The 19,997-nt window shown below is 31.6% G+C and overlaps 1 protein-coding gene across 2 annotated transcripts; it reads left to right on the top strand.

Annotated features, from left to right (window-relative positions):
* The first annotated feature begins 16,780 nt into the window (after positions 1 to 16,780).
* LOC110655749 (uncharacterized) lies at positions 16,781 to 17,990 on the top strand. 2 transcript variants are annotated; one of them, XM_021812193.2, is made up of 3 exons: positions 16,781 to 17,037; positions 17,128 to 17,183; positions 17,468 to 17,990. In XM_021812193.2, the coding sequence occupies exons 1-3, from the start codon at positions 16,839 to 16,841 to the stop codon at positions 17,612 to 17,614; spliced, it is 402 nt and encodes a 133-aa protein (XP_021667885.1). In that variant the 5' UTR covers positions 16,781 to 16,838; the 3' UTR covers positions 17,615 to 17,990. The 2 variants fall into 2 exon arrangements, with proteins under 2 accessions (XP_021667885.1, XP_021667884.1); XM_021812192.2 differs by having other exon boundaries at positions 16,787 to 17,037; positions 17,493 to 17,990.
* The last annotated feature ends 2,007 nt before the right edge of the window (positions 17,991 to 19,997 follow it).

Below are 19,997 nucleotides of genomic sequence, written 5' to 3'. Positions count from 1 at the left end.
TATGAACTGCCAACTATCGAATTTATCATTTCGTCAAAGAAGCCTGCTGAAATTTAATAGTAGCCATGTTTTATTGCCATTTTGTATTTCCTCTGGAAGTACGAGTGCGGTGCCTTCATCTGATTTCAATACGTCTAAGATGGTCAAATGTGTAGAAGTATCCGAATGATGCATATTAAGAAATAAGAAGTAGGATCTCTAAATTTTAGCAAGTTATCCTTGAATTTGTAGAAAGGATAGCCATTGGCCAAAGTGATTAGCTTCTGCAACTCATGTTGCTGGAAATATCACCAATAGCTAAAACCAAGTCTCGTTCGATGGCACCGATCAATCGAGACATTGGTTTTATTTGCATTCTTTTTGTGGTATTGAAGTAGTAATTTTCATGCCCAAACGTACTTAATTGTGGCAACTTAAGTTGGTAGTAGACATTAAAAAAAAAAAAAACAGTACCTTAACTTAGTGTTATATAATAGTAAGATATTTAAACTTTAATTTGTGACATAAAATTTCTATTTTTAATGTAAACAATATAAATCTTCTAAAAGTTGGTTACTGAAAATCATAGAAGGTTTTATATTACTTAAATTAAAAATTAGAAAATAAAATTTAGATGCTTTACTGTTACATATTTTTAAGTTGAGATACTATCTATATAATTTATCCTAAAAAGTAGTGTGAACATATGGCAAATTGGCAATCAAAACAACACAAAAAGAAGTACGAATGGGTAATATAATTTTTATATGCCCAGATGCCAACAAAAGAAAAAGCAAAGCAAATGAAAGTCTTGGCAGACAAGAGTAAGCATCCATAATTCGTAGTTGCAACTATCAACACACCACCACCAAGCTTCAAAACACATGTCATAACATCATGGACCTTCTCATATTAAAATTGTCACTGTTTCAGAAACTACACTAAAGGAGGTAAAAAGAAAAACTATATTTTTTTATCAGAGGAAAGAAGATTGTGCCATCCAGACAAACATTTTCATTTCAAAAAAAGTAGGGGAAAAACAAACCACTGTAAAACAAAGAAGCATTCAAAGGCAGACAGAATGATAAGAACAGAGAAGAAGTAAATGATAGAAGCAGCCACCATCTGCATGTTTCCTAGTATCCTTTTGAGAAGGGGTATCCAATTGTCAATGCCACAATGAGAATAGTGTCTGTGATGGATATGTAATTAATCCTTTTTATTTCTAAGGTCAAAAAGATTGGTGAGAGATAAATATCAGAGAAGATTTTAATCATTCCAGTAGTGAAACAAGTTCACCACCATGGATATATAATTTGTCCAAATAATATAGCTAAACTGCTAAAAACTAAAAAGGAAGTAGCTCTCCAAGTCTATGAGTTGTTTATACACATGATGGCCACCCATCCACCCACAGCAATATGGCCACCTACCTACCATTTGGGGGCACCGAAGGGTGCACAGTGCACTGCTTCTTCAAAGAGAGCTCAAACAAGTACAATTTGTGATTATTGTATTTCTCTTATTGTAAATGCATGCACCATTGCATTGGAGCCTTAATCAGAACCAACAATGGCCACTATAAATGTTATAAAATGTCAAGTACCCCACAATATCAATCTAGTACAGCCTCACTATTCAAGAAATCTAATAGAGAAATTTTTCGTTAAGGAATTCAATCAATGAGAAGAGATAATCTAGAATTTATTGCACAAGAAAGGCATTTATATAGGTCAATCCACAAGGATTAGATTTCAAAGATTTCAACTTGGTGGATGTGTGATTTGTGTCTCTGAACCAAAATCATGACATGTGCAACTCTCATGAGCAATTAGCAAGCAGGGAAATGTTGTGTAGAAATAGCAATAATATATAATGATTCAACATATTGACAAAACCTAATCTTCAAATAGCATACATGGCAATAGTCACTATTGAAAATTAGACACCTGCATTCATGATTCAGCAGCAATCTTTCATTTTCTAACATGGAGTTGCATGTGAAAAAAACAAGAGAACTTTTGATGTTGGGTGTCACATTCTTGTATTTACCATTTGTAAACTTTAGCATGAAATAACTGAAAGTTAAAAGGAAAAAATTAAAAAAAGTCGACCGTTAACTTAAGACTACGATTTAAGCATATATAACTACAGTTGAAAATATAGCAATGAGAGCGTCTAGAAAAGGCAATTTTGCCAAGAAAAACAGTGACTTGTTTGAGCTTCTCAACCATAGCTAATTGCAAAGATAGATAAACGAGGATACAAACAAAAACAACATTATCATAAAGAATGCATTATATGAAGCACTTAATATGTTTGGTCAAGATTATCACCTACAGTTCATTTTCCAATTCAAAAATGTCAATTCTCTATTGGTCATGAAAGTAATGTAAAATAATTATATGGTATTCAAGATTCTTTTCTCCATCACCTGAACTGCACATTATGATAAAGTGGAAATAAACCCTTAATTTGCTTCAATGAATGAGTCACCATCATTTAGTGCTCTTACTTCATATCTGAAAACAACCCTAATCTTTACTTCTTTTTTTTTTTTTTTTTCGGTTACTATGAAATTTACAGAAATTTTTATAATAAATATTTAATTTAAGAATTACTCAACTAAGAACCAGCTTATAGTATATTTGCTGAGATCAAAATAATTAATTCCCCATTAATGACCATAGTGCTTTCATTATTTTGGAAATTAATTCCCTATTAGGTCTACATGTCATCGTCAATAGTTACACCAAAAGCTGTCTGTCAAGGTGCCTACAGCATCTAATTATTAAACTTAAATATAATATAAGCTCTCCTCAACCCACATCATATATATATATATATATATAAATGCTTTTTCTTTTCCCTTTTTTATTCACTGATCATTACTCAACTGCAGAATTAATTATATATGCCATTCTGTTTCTGCTTCAAATAATTAATGGTTATGATTTTTTTTTGGTTTATATTAAGTTAATGTTCTTGCTAATCATGCTATTAACAGGCATTAATTACAATATATAGTTTCTTATATACAAATATATTAACGCAAATGATAGAAAGGTTGAGAAGAATAACACATTATATACCATCTTTTGCATTATTTATAAAATGTGTTTTCTAAAAATAGATAAATAATATACTTTGATTAATTGATGAATCATGCAAAAAAGAAAAGGAAAGATAGGTAGGGTTAAGAAGGGAAGAATGATCAGAGATGAGAAAAATGGCAATAGGCAGCTAGCCAACTCTTATTTCTTGTTGATTATAAAATACGGTTAGATAGATAAATTAATATAAAATGTGAGAATGGGATTTTTTTTTCATACGAAATATCAGCAAACTAATAAAATATATAGCAGATCGATTAATTAATATTTAATTGATTCCTATATCATCAGTTCCTGCTATATTATATTGTACATATGAAAAGTCTTAAAGCATTAATTTATTCTATTGTAATTGTTCTAATTTATTTTTATTCCACATGCAATTGCCTCGGTTTTCTTGATATTTTTCAGGTAAATTTTTATTTACATTTGCTCCATTATTGATTTAATATATAAATATATGGGATTTATATATTTAGTACATAGGGTAGCTTGATTTGTCTTCCTTCATCTTTAATATGTAAAAAGTGAAGAGATCTATAGTTTGAGTTTCTTCAACTACCTATTCTAAGATAATTTACCTTTATGGTAAGAAAAGAGATAACTATCTCCCATTGTATAGCCAATCAATTATTATTCAGTCCATTGAACCTGAGTCTCATTATACTTTTTATATTTTAAATTTATGATAAATCAGGTCTAACCAAGAGTCTTATTTTTCAACTCTACGCAAAGGTTTTTAAGTTGAAATTGCTATTATGTATACATCATCATTTAATTCTTTTCCTATATAGTGCATGATTGATTATGTAGAAATAATGTAAAATTGCCTCAACTAATTATTATTATTATTATTATTATTATTATTATTATTATTATTATTATTATTATTATTATTATTAGTTAGTCTATAAGACAGATGGTAGAACTGATAGTGGAACAGAACACAAGATAGATATAGAAAACAATAGAAGATATCATAGAAAGAGACCAATTAGGAAGGAGCAGGTTAGGAGGAGGATCAGGGTTGGTACTTGGAATGTTGGATCACTTACAGGAAAATTACTGGAGCTTGTGGATACTTTGGAAAGGAGAAGGGTGAATATTGCTTGCATTCAGGAGACTAAATGGGTAGGAGAGAAAAGTAAAGAAGTGGGTAATTCAGGGTACAAACTGTGGTTTACCGAAAAGGAGAGAAATAAGAACGGAGTGGGCATAATCATAGACAAGATATTGAAAGACACAGTAATAGCTGTGAAAAGAGTAGGAGATAGAATTATACTAGTAAAGCTAGTACTAGAAGGAGAAACAATAAATATAGTTAGTGCTTATGCCCCACAAATAGGACTAGACAGTGAGAGTAAACAAAGATTTTAGGAAGATATGGATGATTTAATACAAAGCATACCAAATGAAGAGAATGTTTTCACTGGTGGAGATTTGAATGGACATGTAGGAAGTGATAGACAAGGTTATGAGAATGTTCATGGAGGTTTTGGTTTTGGAAGTCGAAAGGAGGAGGGAAAAAACATCCTGGATTTTGCTATGGCATATGACCTAATGCTAGCAAATACCTACTTTATAAAAAGAGAGTCACATTTAGTGACTTTCAAAAGTGGGCAACATAGAAGCCAAATCGACTTCCTCTTAACCAGGAAGACAAATAGAACTTTATGCAAGGATTGCAAGGTCATTCCAGGAGAGGCTTTAACAAGTCAACATCGGTTGATAGTCGTGGATGTCAAGTTTAGGAACAATTCAAGTAAGGTCAGAAGAAATAGTGTAGCTCGAACAAAGTGGTGGGAGTTCAAAGGAGTAAAGCAAGTGAAGTTCAAAAATGAGCTTCTCGAGTCCGAAGTATGGAAGCTGGATATGGAGGCCAATGATATGTGGATACAGATGGCATCAAAGATTAGAGAAGTAGCTAAAAAAGTACTTGGAGAGTCTAAAGGACATGGACCACCCTCAAAAGAGAAATAGTGGTGGAATGAGGAAGTACAAAAGGCAGTGAAGAGAAAAAGGGAATGGTATAAGAAATTACCTAAATGTGATAATAATGAGGCATATGAACAGTACAATATAGCAAAGAAAGAGGCAAAAAAGGCAGTTAGTCAAGCAAGAGCACAGGCCTTTGAAAAGTTATATGAGAAACTTGGAACTAAAGAAGGGGAGAAAGATATTTATAGATTAGCAAGGAGGAGAGAAAGGAAATGTCAAGAACTCAATCAAGTTAGGTGCATTAAGGATAAAGAAGGAAAAGTGTTGGTGAAAGATGAGGACATTAAAGAAAGATGGAGAAATTATTTTAATGATCTCTTTAATAATAGTCAAAATGGTAATAGTGTGAATATAGATTATAAAACAATAGAAAAGAATGTGAATTATACTAGAAGGATTAGATCTTTAGAAGTAAAGGAAGCACTTAAGAGAATGAAAGTGGGTAAAGCCTGTGGACCCGATGAAATACCAATTGAAGTGTGAAAGTGTTTGGGAGATATGGGAGTGGCATGGTTAACTAAATTATTTAATAAAATTCTAAATTCAAAGACAATGCCTGATGAATGGAGAAGAAGTATCTTAGTACCTATTTTTAAAAATAAGGGAGACATACAGAGTTACTCAAACTATAGGGGAATTAAACTCATGAGCCATACTATGAAGTTGTGGGAGAGAGTTGTGGAGCATCGACTACGTCATGATACTTCTATCTCTCTCAATCAATTTGGTTTCATGCCCGGTCTTTCAACTATGGAAGCGATTTTTCTCATTAGAAGCTTGATGGAGAAATATAGAGATGTGAAGAAAGATCTGCACATGGTTTTTATTAATTTGGAGAAGGCTTATGATAGTGTTCCAAGAGATGTCTTATGGAATGTGTTATAACAAAAGAGGGTATCTATTAGGTACATATAAGTGTTGAAAGATATGCATAAAGGAGCAACTACTATTGTGCGCATGGTGGGAGGGGACACAAGAGATTTTCCAATCTCAATTGGATTACACCAAGGATCAGCCATAAGCCCTTACCTTTTTACATTAGTTTTAGATGAATTGACGAAACATATACAAGAGAGTATTCCTTGGTGTATGATGTTTGCGGATGATATTGTTCTGATAGATGAGACACGAGAAGGAGTCAATAGAAAGCTAGAGCTTTGGAGAAGTGCTCTAGAGTCAAAGGGTTTTAAGTTAAGTAGAACGAAGACAGAATACATGAATTGCAAGTTCAGTGAAGGCCAAACTGGTGATAGGGAAGGAGTTAGTTTGAATGGAGTGGCACTGTCCCAAAGTAATCACTTTAAATATCTAGGCTCAGTCCTTCAAGTAGATGGGGGATGTGAGGAAGATGTTAGTCATAGGATTAAAGCCGGATGGTTGAAGTGGAGACGTGCCACGGGAGTTTTATGTAATTGTAAGATTCCTAATAAGTTGAAAGGAAAATTTTACCGTACAGCCATACGACCGGCTATATTATATGGTAGTGAGTGTTGGGCACTGAAAGAGTCGTGTGCATCTAAGATAAGAGTTGCAGAGATGAGAATGTTAAGGTGGATGAGTAGCCATACTAGACTAGATAAAGTCCGTAATGAGAGTATTAGAGAAAAGGTAGGAGTGGTGCCAATTGAAGATAAGTTGAAAGAAGGGAGATTGAGGTGGTTTGGTCATGTGAAGCATAGAAATACGGAGGCTCCAGTTAGACAAGTAGAGCACATTAGGTTAGAGGATAGAAAGAAAAAAAGGGGTAGACCTAAATTGACTTGGAGGAGAGTAGTACAACATGACCTACAAGCATTACACATTTCTGAGGATTTAACCCAAAATCGTTTAGAGTGGAGAAAGCGAATCCATATAGCCGACCCCAAATTTTTGGGATAAATGCTTAATTGAGTTGAGTTGAGTATATATGTACCCAAAAGTAACTCCGCCTAAGTAGTTTGAGCTTAGCAGGTCCCAAGCCCGGATAAAGGAAGAGGGTTGCGGTAGGTGACAACCAGCGTAAAAATTTCGTCACATCTTATGATACGGATTCAAATGATATAAACATTGGGGCGTCCTTTACTTACGACGCGCTACATTTGAACCCGGGTGTAATGAGAAATATGCAAGGGTGTAGGGCGTTCACCGAAAGCAACGTGCCATGCCAGCGCTCGGGTGTGGTGTTAAATGAGTAAGGGTTCCCAAATCATGGATGGGTGTGGGTAAAGAAGTTAGTCCATAGGACAAATATTAGAACAGATAGTAGAATAGAACACCAGATAGGCATAGAGAACAATAAAAGATATCATAGAAGGAGATCAATTATGAATGAACATGATAGGAGGAGAATCAGGGTTTGTACTTGGAATATTGGATCACTTACAGGAAAATTAATGAAGCTTGTGGATACCTTGGAAATGAGAAGGGTGAATATTGCTTGCATTCAAGAGACTAAATGAGTAGGAGAGAAAAGTAAGGAAGTAGGTAATTCAGGGTGTAAACTGTGGTTTACCAGAAAGGAGAGAAATAAAAACAGTGTGGGCATAATCATAGACAGAACGTTGAAAGATGTTGTAATAGCTGTGAAAAGAGTAGGAGAAAGAATTATACTAGTAAAGCTAGTACTAGAAGAAAAAATAATAAATGTAGGTAGTGCTTATGCCCTACAAATAGGACTAGATAGTGAGAGTAAATAAAGATTTTGGGAAGATATGGATGATCTAATGCAAAGAATACCGAATAAAGAGAATGTTTTCATTTGTGGAGATTTGAATGGACATGTAGGAAGTGATAGGCAAGGCTATGAGAAAATTCATGGAGGTTTTGGATTTGGCAACCGAAATGAGGAGGGAAAAAACATTCTAGATTTTGCTATAGCATACGACCTAATACTAGCAAATACCTACTTTATAAAAAGAGAGTCACATTTAATGACTTTCAAAAGTGGACAACATAGAAGCCAAATTGACTTCCTCTTAGCTAGGATTGACTTTCTCTTAACTAGGAAGACAAATAAAGCTCTATGCAAGGATTATAAGGTCATTCCGGGAGAGGCTTTAACAAGTCAACATCGATTAGTGGTCTGGGATGTCAAGTTTAGGAACAAATCAAGTAAGGTTAGAAGAAATAGTGTAGCTCGAACAAAGTGGTGGGAGTTCAAAGGAGTAAAGCAAGTGAAGTTCAAAAATGAGCTTCTCAAGTCCGAAGCATGGAAGCTGGATATGGAGGACAATGATATATGGATACAGATGGCATCAAAGATTAGAGAAGTAGCTAGAAAAGTACTTGGAGAGTCTAGAGGACATGGACCACCCTCAAAAGAGAGATGGTGGTGGAATGAGAAAGTACAAAAGGCAGTGAAGAGAAAGAGAGAATGGTATAAGAAATTACCTAAGTGTGATAATAATGAGGCATATGAACAGTACAAGATAGCAAAGAAAGAAGCAAAAAAGGCGGTTAGTCAAGTAAGAGCGCAGGCCTTTGAAATATTATATGAGAAACTTGAAACTAAATAAGGGAAGAAAAATATTTATAGATTAGCAAGGAGGGGAAAAAAGAAATGTCAAGACCTCAATCAAATTAGGTGCATTAAGGATAAAGAAGAGAAAGTGTTGGTGAAAGATGAGGATATTAAAAAAAGATGGAGAAATTATTTTGATAATCTTTTTAATAATAGTGAAAATGGTAATAGCGTGAATATAGACTATAGAGCAATAGAAAAAAATGTGAATTATACTAAAAGGATTAGATCTTTAGAAGTAAAGAAAGCACTCAAGAGAATGAAAATGGGTAAGGCTTGTGGACCCGATGGAATACCAATTGAAATATGAAAGTGTTTGGGAGATATGGGAGTGGCATGGTTAACTAAATTGTTTAATAAGATTCTAAATTTAAAGAAAATGCCTGATGAATGGAAGATGAGTATTTTAGTACTTATTTTTAAAAATAAGGGTAACATACAGAGTTGCTCAAACTATAGGGGAATTAAACTCATGAGCCATATTATGAAGTTGTGGGAGAGAGTTGTGGAACATTGACTATGTCATGATACTTCTATCTCTCCCAATCAATTTGGCTTCATGCCTGGTCGTTCAATTATGAAAGCGATCTTTCTCATCAGAAGCTTGATGGGGAAATATAGAGATGTGAGGAAATATTTACACATGGTTTTTATTGATTTGGAGAAGGCTTATGATAATATTTCAAGATATGTCTTATGGAGAGTGTTAGAACAAAAAGAGGTATCTATTAGGTACATACAAGTGTTGAAAGACATGTATGAAGGAGCAACTACTATTGTCCTCATAGTGGGAGGGGACACAAGAGATTTTCCTATCTCAGTTGGATTATACCAAGGTTCAGCGATAAGCCCTTACCTTTTTACATTAGTTTTATATGAATTAACGAAACATATACAAGAGAGTATCCTTTGGTGCATGATGTTTGCAGATGATATAGTTCTGATGGATGAGACACAAGAAGGAGTTAATAGAAAGCTAGAGCTTTGGAGAAGTACTCTAAAGTCAAAGGGCTTTAAGTTAAGTAGAACGAAGACAGAATACATGCATTGCAAGTTCAGTGAAGGCCGAACTGGTGATAGAGAAGGAGTTAGTTTGGATGGAGTAATACTGTCCTAAAGTAATCAATTTAAATATCTCGGCTCAGTCCTTCAAGTAGATGGGGGATGTGAGGAGGATGTTAGTCATAGGATTAAAGCCGGATGGTTGAAGTGGGGACGTGCCACAGGAGTTTTATGTGATCGCAAAATTCCCAATAAATTGAAAGGAAAATTTTACTGTACAGCCATACGACCGGCCATGTTATATGGTAGTGAGTGTTGGGCACTGAAGGAGTCGTATGTGTTTAAGATAAGAGTTGCAGAGATGAGAATGTTAAGGTGGATGAGTAGCCATACTAGACTAGATAAAGTCTGTAATGAGAGTATTAGAGAAAAGGTAGGAGTGGTACCAATTGAGGATAAATTGAGAAAAGGGAGATTGAGGTGGTTTGGTCATGTGAAGCGTAAACATACGGAGGATCCAGTTAGACAAGTAGAGCACATTAGGGTAGAGGATAGAAAGAAAAGAAGGGGTAGACCTAAACTGACTTAAAGGAGAGTAGTACAATATGACCTAAAAGTATTACACATTTCCGAGGATTTAACCCAAAATCGTTTAGAGTGAAGAAAGAGAATCCATATAGCCAATCCCAAATTTTTCGGATAAAGGCTTAGTTGAGTTAAATTGTATATGTACCCAAAGTAATCTCATTATATAATTTATACCATTTTATATATCATTATTAAATTAAACTTTATTTGTATTAGGCTTGGTCATGGTTCTTAAACTAGAGGATTTCAATTCAGTAACTAAGATATTATAAATAGTAAAACATAAACAGTAAAATTTTTTTAAAACATATCTTATAATTATAATAATATAATGTTATGACTCAACCTATGGGCGGGACCGGCACTAGGACCTGGGCCAGCCTAAAGCTCTTGAGGCTAGTAGTAAGTCTAACTATTCCTTAACCCAATCTAAGGCCCATTTTAAGCCTAATTTCAAGAATTCAACTGAACAAAGTCTAGCCATAATATGGATCATACAACGAGGAGTTTTTTACTCGCCGGACCTGTAAACATAATATATATAACAATTTGGGGAGCTCAGCTCACCCTCTACATACTCATAATGGCATAAAATCAAATGGAAGCTCAGCACCCTCATCCAATCCATTCATACGCACACATACATGTATTTAATATTCTTACAAACTCAACATAATATTATATTACAGTCCCAAATTGATTAAAATACTCCTAACACATGCAGAGTCTAGAATTTAAAAAAATTATACAAGCATAACAGATATTAATAGATTGCCTGCGAAGGAAAGAGACAGGTTAGAACTCAATAAGAAATCTCCTGTATCCTGGAAAAACAAGGTGAACAGAAATGAGCGTTCGACTCAGAGAGTAAAATATCAATTTTAACCATAATTTCTATAGCTATCTAAAGCTACTGCATCCTGAAGAGTGGAATGCAACACCATCAAAATTTTTATACAAATTACATCATAACAGCAAAAAGGTAATTTGGAGCACTCACACATCCAATAATGTTCAAATAGTACATATATAGGATCTGATCCCCTATACAGCTCTCTTAATCCAACCTCTACTAACAAGTGTCTCTCAAGTCAAACTTTTGCTTAATAAACCAAACGCGGGGGCCAGCGAGATCATCTCGAGCCATGCCTACCCCGACTTATCCCTAAAAGGATCGAGTCCCAGCGAGTCAAGCTCCAGCCGCGTCTACCCGTCTTGTCCATAACCAATACCACACACACGCCAACACACGCGCACTGCTTCAAATTACCATAAAGCAATATCTATAGCATATCATCAATTAAGAATATAATATAAAACGTGCCTAGTGTTTAACTACATAGATATATATTTATAAGTGATGCATGGGCATGCCTAAACATATAATAATATTGAAATTATAATTAAAATTAATATTTTACTCATAAACTTAAACCGATATCACTGCGGCGGCTGAGCGGAGGAAGAAGGCTGTCCCGGCTCATCTGATAATTTAATTACAATTATTTAATATATTTGACTCAATACAAGTTTAGAAATGACCAAAGACACTCTAAGTCATATCGAAAATCCAGCACAGTCTCTCCTATATCTAGGATCTACCCAACTTGCAAAAGGATTCAAAATACACTTCTATATTTGCAAGTCATACAACCACAACTCAATCACATCACATAGCCCCTCCTGGGCCCATCCAAACAGTCAACCACCACAATTTAGAAAATTACCATTTAGTCCTTATAACTAACCTTTTGCAAAAACTATCTAAATGAGCTCTAAAAATTCTAAAATTTTACCCTGCGGTCCTTAGCAATATTATTAAGCTAATGCAAAAGGAATTATAATTTTCTAACCTATCTCGAATATTTTATATATTTTTAATTGAAATCAGGCACTAGATAATTAAGAAAAATGAGATTTCGAGTTTACCTATGTTAATTCCGACCCTTGGAATACATCCGGGACGTTTGAAAATGATGGGATAGCCTATAACCTCGACTCGATTCTGAAGCTTTCCTGGTAGCCTAACTACTCGGCCCGAAATTGTTGACCCAAGCAACTGTTTAATTTCCTCGAAACGAGCATACCTACGCGAAGCCCACAACATGGGGGTTAGTATATAATTTTTACGGAATTTATTAAGCTCATTTAATGTTTAGAAAAATACTGCGAAGTTCCGTAGGACTCATCGAAAAATGGTATCAGAAAATTTTGAAATAGGTATTGCCGTGAAGCTCTCGTCGAGGGGAGCACTCTGGTACTCTCGGATTTTTCGTGGGGTTCACGGTTTGCGAGAAATCTAGCCCAAAAGTCGAAATTGACTAAAACTTCCCGGATAAAAATTGGACAAATCGCTCAATGGATTTTTGTGTTCTTAGTGTCTATGGAAAGCTCTTGAAGTGTGTATGGGTTTTGGGATAAGACCCGATCCAATCGGTGACTGAATCGGTCGAAATCGGCCCAAGAAGACGAAACGATGCGCTGCTTGAAGGGGAGTTTTTGGGGCTGTTTTCCGGCGGCCTGGAGCCTCAGTCGGCGGTGGGGAGGGTCCCTAGAGGCGTGCCGTCGAGCTGGGGAGGGAGGGGCGGCGGTGAGGCGGCAAGGAGAGGAGAGAGGGGAGTTTTTGGGGCGGTTTTCCGACGGCCTGGAGCGTCAGTCGGCGGTGGGGAGGGTCCCTAGAGGCGTGCCGTCGAGCTGGGGAGGGAGGGGCGGCGATGAGGCGGCAAGGAGAGGAGAGAGGAGAGAGGAGAGAGGAGAGAGAAAATGGAGAGCAAAGAGAGGGAGTTGGGACGCACAGGGAAGAAGAAGAGAAAAGGAAGAGGGCCGATTCAAGATATCCGAAATTGAATTTTTGCTCTGCCTTGGGATTAAAAGCGAGGCCCAAAAATTCTGAAAAAATTTCACAAAACTCAAAAAAATTTATAGTCTAAATATATTTTTAGTTTTGTCACGTGGTCTTTAAATTAATTTTTAAAAATATCAAAGTTTCACATTTTCAGAAAATCAAACCCGATTCTAAAAATCAGAAAATTTCAAAAAAAATCTCAAATATTTAATACAATAAAATACTAATATTTACATATAAATTAATTTATTTAAAATATAGGGGTGTTACATATAAAATTTATTTTTCTTTGATTAAATTGCTTTTAAATATATTACAATTATATATATATATATATATATATATTTTTAGTTATTTTATAATTAGAATTTATTTCTTTTAATAATTTAATTGTATTCACTAATTAGTTAATTATATAATTTAAGTCTGATTTCTTTAACTAATTATCAAATTTAATAAGTTATGTTTTAATTATAATTAATAAATCGAACAGAAACTTCTCTCAAATAAAAACTGTTAGAAATTGAAATCATAGGAAATTGCCCCTTCAATCCGATTTAAATTCAGTTAAACCACAAATTAAAATCATCAAAATTTGACTCAAATTTGTCTGTGGTCAATCCTAACCCTAATTGGTATGTATAGTGAGTTTCAATCATGCAAAAGAATATTATTTAATGAAATAATTGAGGATTAATGAAATGAATCCAATATAATTAAATAATTTGATGTGAGAGTGAGATGATTAGAAATGAGGATGGATAAGTCATAACTTAGTTATGGATAATTTTTATATATCGTCCCTAAACTTTGTTTCCTATTTCATTTCTATCCTTTAACTTTACTTTATTACTAAAAAAATTCATAAATTTTAATTTTATTTCGCAAAAAATTCCTTTAACCTTCAATAATAGATTTTTAAATTAAAAAATCTTTTTAAACTACAGTATAACATCTACAATATAATTTTAACACTTTCTAATGAAAGATAAGTCATTTTCTTTTCTAAATTCTCCTCTTTCTAAGAAATATATCATTGTGAAGATATTGATATTTTGATGATTGAAATAGTCGATATTTTTTATTGTGAAAAAAAAGAAAATAAAAGATAATTTTATTATTTTTTGTAACTTAGAAATATGTTATAATTGATTATAAGGACATTTGTAAAATAAAATTAGAATTTAGTAATTTTTTAGGCATAATAATAAGTTGAAGGATAAAAAAAAAAAATACGAAGCAAAATTTAGGAACTAACTATAAAATTTACCCTCACAGAACAAAAGACATGAAGAGATCAGTATTTGCAAATTGTAGTTGTGTTTGAGAGAAGTAACCCAATGTTGTTGATAAGATGTTTACCCTAGAAGTGGTAGCCATGTCTGAATCCGAAGCAATGGGCCATGGCCACAGCCACCCCATGGCCAGCAACTAGCCAAACAGACAAAACAGATTGCATCTCAACACATTAGATGACAAATTAGAATGTCATTCGTCTGTCCACCGCCCTAACTCTTTTGCGTGCCACCGTCTTTGGAACGTCTTCCTTCAATTATAGCTTCTCTATCTCTACTCTAGATTCTTTCTTTGTCTTCTTTTTTTTTTATATATATATTTATTTAATTTTTTTTTTCTCTCAATTATACATAACCCACCAAATTTTATTAATCATTTTACTTGACAATTCAAAAAGGAATTTTTATCATTTTTTAAAAATAATATTGAGTGATGTCATATATAGTTAAATTTTATACCTTTTTGAAATAGTAATGAATATTATATGTCTAGCCACAGCACAATAATAATATGTGGTGATGATGAATCCTATATAAAGTCATACCAATTCTTGAGTCAACCAAGGAATGGAGTATGAGTATGCATGATGACCTTTAAATATTCAATTCTCACTTGCCAGTCATGTTATATTTTTTTAAAAATATATATATAAATTAAAAATATATAATTACGAAATTATATATATCATTTCATATTTAAATTTTATAAAAAATTTTTTATAACATTCTAAATTTTTAAAATATCTTATAATATACTTAGCTTCTATGAACCTTAACTTCTATAAAGTATAATGAAAGTTTTAGTGGTTTCATATTTTTATTAAATAATTCTTCCAATTAAATGTGATGTTTAAAAATTATAAATATTAAAAATATAAAATATTATCTGATAAAAAAATAAAATATTACAATAAATTAAAATAAAAAAATTTTAATTGAAATTTATCTTATTTTATAAAATTAAAGTAATATAATTTTTAATATTATTATTATTATTAACAATAAATATCGTAATCGGACAATAATTTCTTTTATAAAGAAAGTTAATGGTTAACCTGACGCCATTAATTGCGTGGGTAACGACAAAAATGCAAAAACAGTGGGCCAAATCCTATTAATTTCATACACCCCAAGATTGAGAGCCAGCTGCTGCGCCTGACCGTGACACTGGCAACATCTCGTGAACGTTTGGTAATTCTCAATTTAATACTTCCTCAAAATAATTTCTCGATTCAGACCTTAATATAAATTATTTTAATAGTTATTTATTATTTTATTAATAATTAAATGTTAAATATTAATCATTTAAGTTATGCACAATTCTCTAAGTTTTAAAATTTAAATTAAAAAATTATATTAAATTGAAATTATTTCGATAATTTAACTTAATTTTATTTATTCATTATAAATAGTATCGATATTGTGTTAAAATTAAATTTTTATTTCTTTTAAATTTATTATATATTTTTAATATAATATTATATAAGTATATATAAATATGAACTAAATATATACTTATATATATTTATATAATTATGAATTAAATATAATTTAATATTATATTTTATATTTTATATTTTTTTAATAATATATTAAATTACTTTATAATTGTGCTATTATATATATATATATTAATTCATAATTATATTTATATTTAATTAATTAAATATTACATAATTAATGAATAATTAAAATATATATTATATGATATATTTATATTATTATATTATATAATATATTTAATCCTAAATTACATGCACTTTACAGTTAAGAATTATATAATTTAGAAATAATTAAAAAATATATTATATAATATATTATGTATTAATAATCTAATTCAAAACTTAAATGCTAATTTAAGTGTAACTTTTTAAGGAAATAATTACATAAAATTATTTTAACAATCGAGAACTAAATCAAAATTGAGTAATCAGGAATCGTACTAAATCAAAACCAAAGTAATGAAGAATCGAATTAAAACTATACCAAAATTTATGTTAAATTTTGATTTCTAAGGAAAATTTAGAATCAAACCGAAATCACACACCCTATTAGCTATTAGTGATTAGTTGTTTATACAATAATTTAAAATAAAAGTGTTTCATAAAAATAATTTAGTGATAACTATAATTACAACCAAGTTAAGTCAAAATATATTTATAAAATAAGATAATTATACAAGACAAAATTTATAAATATAATCAACCTAATATTTGATAAAATTTAAAATAAAAATATTTTAATTTTAGAACTTCAATCTTGATTAATTTTACCACTAAATCAAAATTTTATTGATTTTTTTTTTTTCACAAAATAAGATATGAAAATGACAAGAAGAGAGAAAAAGTTAGGCAAGTGGGAACTCACCAACAATAAGACTAAAAGGAAAAAAAAAAAAGAAAAAAGAAATGGTAAGTTGACTTTGTGAGGACTATTACCTTTCATTGTTTTGCAAATTCAAATGCTCTCATGTGGGTGTGTGTGCTCTCTATAATATCTATATAAAGCACCATACCTACATGCTCACAGTTCACAGATTTGCTTTGCTTTCACATCTTTCATCTATTAATAATCTATCATCTTTATATTTTTCTTGTCTTCTTATCATCTCATTCATCAATTCAAACATGGTGCACAAGGGTTTTCTTTCTGTCAGACTTCTGCTGCTCTTTCTGGGTTTCTCTTTTGTGCTCTCTTCTCTTGCTGTTCCTTCAACTAGTGAGTTTCAAATTTATGGGTTTTAATGACAACCTTTCTTTGATAAGAACTTTTATCAATTTATTGATCTTTATTGTTAATAATTTACAGGAAGCCTCAAATCAACTGAAGAAAACCCATCATCAGTTCAAGATTTTCTCACTCAGGTCATTTCTCTTTTTTCTGTGTGTTTATAAATGACAAATTGACAGAGATTACACTCAAAACCACATCTGCCTTTGCATGTTTATAATTTGCATTGCTGAACTAAATAAGATCAAGAACCTGTCTTACTTATCTTGTTTGTATTTGTTATCACTTCCACCTACCCACTAGAGTATTAAGCTGGCATTTTATAACTATATATATCTAAATTCCTGTATGTCTGCACACATTTTCTTTCTCTCCAAACACAACTTTCTTGAGGTGTTGTAGTATTAATTAATTGCAGGATGCAATGGACTTGAATCTTGTAGAGGAACAAGTTCTTGATTTGGGAGAAGGGTATATTAATGGAAGGATGGATTTGGAAAGCACAGATTATCCAGGAACTGGAGCAAACAATCACCATGATCCAAAAACTCCAGGAAGAGCTTAAAGAATTTATCCATGTGCAGATCAAGACTTCAAAACAAGAAGAAAGAGGAAGAAGAAGCTGTGGATTTGGGTTTGCTTTTTATGCATTATATTAATTAATTATGAAGAGGATGCTTGTTTGTCTGTCTATTTATGGAATGTATTAATTAATTAATTATTCAATAATCTAACTTTTAATTCAGATTAGAAGAAGAGGAAGGGGAAGGGGAGGTTCCATTTTGTACAAGGAATGCAGGAATTAATGCTATGGATCTAAAATGTGGTGGGTTTTAATTATTAACTGGGGATGCAAATTGTCATTTGTATTTTGTATCTAGAGAAGTATGATGTAAATGATGATGATGATGACGATGATGTTGTCTGTTTTTGTTATGAAAGTGGGAATTTGTGGCCTAAAAACCTATTGGATTTCAACTCAAAACATTAAAAATTAAAAGCAAGATATGCTCTAAAAAGTGCTTTTGGAGTTTTGACAACATACTATTACTACTGCTAATAATTAATACTTCCCATGAGAATCAAAAATAACTATTTTTTTCCATGTTTACATATGGTGTGTAAGAGTACTAGCAAATAAAAATTGATTCAGCCGGTCTTATCCCACATTGATTTAAGAACACGAATAAATTGGCTAAAAATACTTCTAATTATAAATAAATAAATAAGAAAAGGGTTGCTTAAGTTTTGTTTCATCGATGTGTATAAAATAATAATATTTTTTTTATAAATAAATATTTGATTTAATTGCTTTAATTTTAATATTATCATCATACAATATCGATAACGAAAGTAGAAGTCAATGAATTTCTAATGTGATTAAATGTTTAGTTTATATAATGTATTATATATACATATAATAAGGTTTAATCATTAATATTTTTTTAATCATTTCGATGCATAAAAAAATAGTGATAAACGTTGCACATTATTTTATGCATACGACTTCAATAGAACATGTAATACATTATTATATGCAAAGAAAGCAATGGAGTTTGTTTTTATACAGAGGAAATGGCAGATAGAATATATATGACTTCAAACTAAAGAAAGACCTTTGACGTTTTAAACCCATGAATTGTAGCTGTGAATCTACAGTTCCAACACATGTGAACTCCCAAATTTTGTCCATAATAAGCATGGAATTTGAAGGATATTTACCCATGGATTCTTTTGTACAAATCATGCGTTGTCTGTAAATTATAAAAAAATAAAATAAATATATAAAGTATTAATTTTTATGTGATTCATTGCCTTTGTATAGGGTTACGTTCACGAGCATGTCATTTTCTACTATAATCAAATAAATCATAAATTATAAATCCATCTTCTACTGCAATCAAATGAATTATCAATTACAAGTCCATCTTTTACTACAATCAAATGAATTATCAATTACAAGTCTCGATTACACACAAGAGAGCTCTTATTACGTAATTGTTTATAATAAATATATTAGTTCACTTTCTTAATATCTTCTAGATATAACTCAATATATTTACTATTTTAACTATTACACTATAAAGGATATTTTCAATTATATAGGCAAAAACACTCTCACTAATAGATAAAAATTCTTTCCTTTTGAATTTTATGTCTTTTCTTTACCTTATGTCAAAATCTCTCTTCATAATTATAATATGCAAGTGCTACTCTCCTTAATGGTAAAAGCTTTCTCTTCACAATGAACAAAAGCCGCTCTTCAACCGTCGGCAAAGCCCCCTCTCTTCATAGGTAGAAAGCTACTCTATTCAATGAACAAAGCCGATCTTCATACGTAAAGCTAATAATATTTTTACAATACTTTTATTTATAATATTAATCACCTCAATTATAATATTTCATCCTATTGAAAAATATTTCTTCCATTCAAATTAAGAAAAGAGTTTTTAAGTCTCACTACAATTTTGAATTATAATTGTAACACTATAGCATAAAAAATTTAACTTTGATAAATTTTTAATAAATAAAAATAAATAAATAAAAGGATTAGCATAATGAGCTTTAATTTGAAATATGTGAGTTTGCAGGGGCTCGAGCGCAAGGTTGTGGTCTAAAGCCGAGCATGTGATTGAAACTTTGGCCCAACTGGTTTTGGCTCGAATTGCTAATTGCACGTAGGCCTGGAATGCCTCTGCTCAACATTTTCCTATATATATATTTGAAAAATATATAATAATATGAGATAATACTTCTTAATGATGACATTTAATGCTAATTTGTTCTCATGTTATTATTATTTTAAATTGGATAATTTTAACTTGCATATTATTATTGTTAAAAAATATAAAACTTTAAGAGGGTATGAGACTAGTATGTTAATAAGTAGTTTAATTAAGCAAATGGATTTATATAACTCCCTAAGAAAAAGAATTTATGATTTTTTT

The sequence above is a fragment of the Hevea brasiliensis genome, chromosome 5 (genome assembly GCF_030052815.1).
Source record: "Hevea brasiliensis isolate MT/VB/25A 57/8 chromosome 5, ASM3005281v1, whole genome shotgun sequence".
Lineage (NCBI taxonomy): Eukaryota > Viridiplantae > Streptophyta > Magnoliopsida > Malpighiales > Euphorbiaceae > Hevea > Hevea brasiliensis.
This window is presented reverse-complemented; position numbering and strand designations above follow the sequence as displayed.